Source organism: Frankliniella occidentalis, unplaced genomic scaffold, assembly GCF_000697945.3.
Source record: "Frankliniella occidentalis isolate FOCC.00 unplaced genomic scaffold, Focc_3.1 Scaffold29, whole genome shotgun sequence".
Classification (NCBI taxonomy): domain Eukaryota; kingdom Metazoa; phylum Arthropoda; class Insecta; order Thysanoptera; family Thripidae; genus Frankliniella; species Frankliniella occidentalis.
This window is the reverse complement of record NW_026267159.1, coordinates 2109888-2112329: the sequence shown is the minus strand read 5'-3', so window position 1 is coordinate 2112329 and position 2442 is coordinate 2109888. Positions and strand designations below refer to the sequence as shown.

Here is a 2442-nt window from a genome sequence, read left to right as displayed (position 1 = left end):
CCCGCCGCACTGCAGTCCGTGTTGTGCACCTGTTGGGCCAGGACGAGACCCTCCGCGGACAAAGTGCGACGGACGCTTCTTACCAAGAGTGCGCGGGTTTGGCTGCTAATTAACCATCAAAAACAATCAATTGTGCACGTTTTGCGTTGTCATTGTTTTCTGTGTGTCAGGCACGGATGCAGTAGTCATGTATACATAGAAATCGCAATGTCGTAATGTTGCATCTGGTGTTTCTGACTGAGAAGACACCGCGGAATTGGGAGATTGCCTACATTCTGAATAGACGAAATGCAATTGTATTCCGCAAAAGCGTCTTCATATTTTCACTACGCTTATTTTAACTCTTGTCTTTCTTATGGTTCTCTAATAGAATATCAACTTCTTGAAGTGTTGCCGATGGTATTACCTATGTTGTTGTCACATCTTGCGTCAGTGTTTGTATGCTTCAGATACTTTTCCTGTTCTCTCAGGAAATAAAGCTGAATTTGGCGTGCCTCCAGATACTGTATACAGGTCCCCTGCGATCGGCCTAAGTATGAGATGTTTATTATTGGCCATTGCAGTTTGTCTTCGCGCAACGGTTTGTTGAGGTGCAGTTCATTTACATCGCCAGGGCTCCACTCTTTTGTGACACATTGCAACATTACGTGGCAGGTAGACGGGTCAAGCGGCGGCGGTGGCACAGAGGGACCTGCTCGTTGTGGACAGGTTTGGGAACTGCGACAACTCGGAGCGGATCGCGCCCTTGATAAGTGCAGAAGTCGTCACCTTAAAGCCTGGGATCACCGTCGTGCGTGCCTCCGCCAACATATCCAAGGAGGTCGATCAAAACTTGGTGAGAGAGGAGCGAGACCAAAGAGGCTGTAGGGGTGAAAAAAACGGGGTTGGGTACACGGCGAAAATAACTAGTTGGAATTACCGATGAGTTGTCTGTTTGTGAGCTCGAGGTGGAGACGTTTATCTGCGACATCCAAGCGCACGACAGCTGCGTCCAATTCCTCAACTGGAAGAAAGACACTGGAGTCTGTGCGATGGCGACTGCGAAAGGCATGCTGTGGTCACCTCTTTTCAACGTTCGACCTCCGCTTCGTTGCCCAGTGATTGCCAAGGTCAGCATACAGTCAATCAGAACGTCCCTTTTAAGGGGCCCCTAATTATAGCGATTGTGTACTTCAAATTGTAGGGCCTCTATCATATCGAGAACGGTACATTCGACATGAACAAGATGCAAATGATCTCCTTGCCAAAAAATAAGTACGTTCGCATCAAGATTTCAACGTTCGCACCGAAGAAAATACCGTACCTTTGCGTCATCATGGGCGGAATCTTCAGATCGGTCAAAGTGTGAATAATGTGATTTCCTTCGTGACGAAAAGCTATTTAATTCTCTTCTCATTTTCAAAAAACACACATCTACAGAACGGACAACGTTACTGTTTTCTTTACCGGCAGAACCCAACTACAATGCGTAGAAACACGGGGTATTGTAAAATGATACGATAACTACTTTGAAGCTCACCTCTCTCTGCCGCGCGCGCGCGCGCGCGCGCGCGTGTGTGTGTGTGTGTGTGTGTGTGTGTGTGTGTGTGTGACACACTCCAGTGGCGCGTCCAGGCGCGGCATGGCGAGGCCCGAGGCTTGTGCCGAGGCGGTGCCGCGGTGCCGCCGTGCGGCGCGACCCTCATCGTGCGGCTCGCCAACCTGCGGCCTCCACTTAAGCGGCTTACTAAAATTGTCCGTCGCCCTGCGGTTCCCCGCGCGCGGCGACCTTGCCTCTCACGCTCCCACACACACCCACGCACACACTCGGCGCCGCCTGGGGGCGCCTTGTAGGAGCGACAAGGACAGTGACACGCGAGCATCCTCTCCGTCGCCGCCGCGGCGCGCGGACTTCCCCCGGCCCCGGCGCGGCGCGCCCAGGTCACACGGTGGGGGACCCGGAAAGGAAAACCGATAATGTCGCGGAGCTGGAGGTAAGTAGCGCGCGGAGCGGGGCGGAGGCTGCGAGGCGCGGGGGAGGCTGCGCAGAGCTGCGGGGCTGCGCGGGCGCAGAACAAGGAGCTCCGGAGAAATCTTTGTGGTAGTGAGAGAATTACAGCGCCCATGCTCGCGTGCCCTGAGAGCAGACGACGACGCGGAGAAATGGCTGGGAAAATCGCTTCGGCTTCATTTTTTTTTCGCCTCCCTTTCGGCCTGGTCGAGTAAGCGGAAAGAATACAAATCACACTATCGACGGGTTTTTTCCCCCTCGTCATTTCTCCTCTTGGCACTGGGAACGGAAAAACGGGTGCGGTGGTTGCGTTTTGCGGCGAGTGGGGAGGCAACCCGTTCGTCCGAGCGAATAGTACAGCAGCGTGCAGGAGGGGGCGGGGGGGGGGGCAGCGGCGCAGCCCAGCAGCACGTTACGCACTGTCCAGAACACGCCCTGATGTTACTTACTTC

The 2442-nt window shown here is 53.9% G+C and overlaps 1 protein-coding gene across 1 annotated transcript; it reads left to right on the top strand.

Moving 5' to 3' along the window:
• The first annotated feature begins 12 nt into the window (after positions 1–12).
• On the top strand, positions 13–1375 carry LOC113214001 (uncharacterized). The gene is made up of 5 exons (XM_026433233.2): positions 13–96; positions 471–580; positions 659–835; positions 942–1109; positions 1184–1375. The coding sequence occupies exons 2-5, from the start codon at positions 536–538 to the stop codon at positions 1346–1348; spliced, it is 555 nt and encodes a 184-aa protein (XP_026289018.1). The 5' UTR covers positions 13–96; positions 471–535; the 3' UTR covers positions 1349–1375.
• Positions 1376–2442: the final 1067 nt, after the last annotated feature.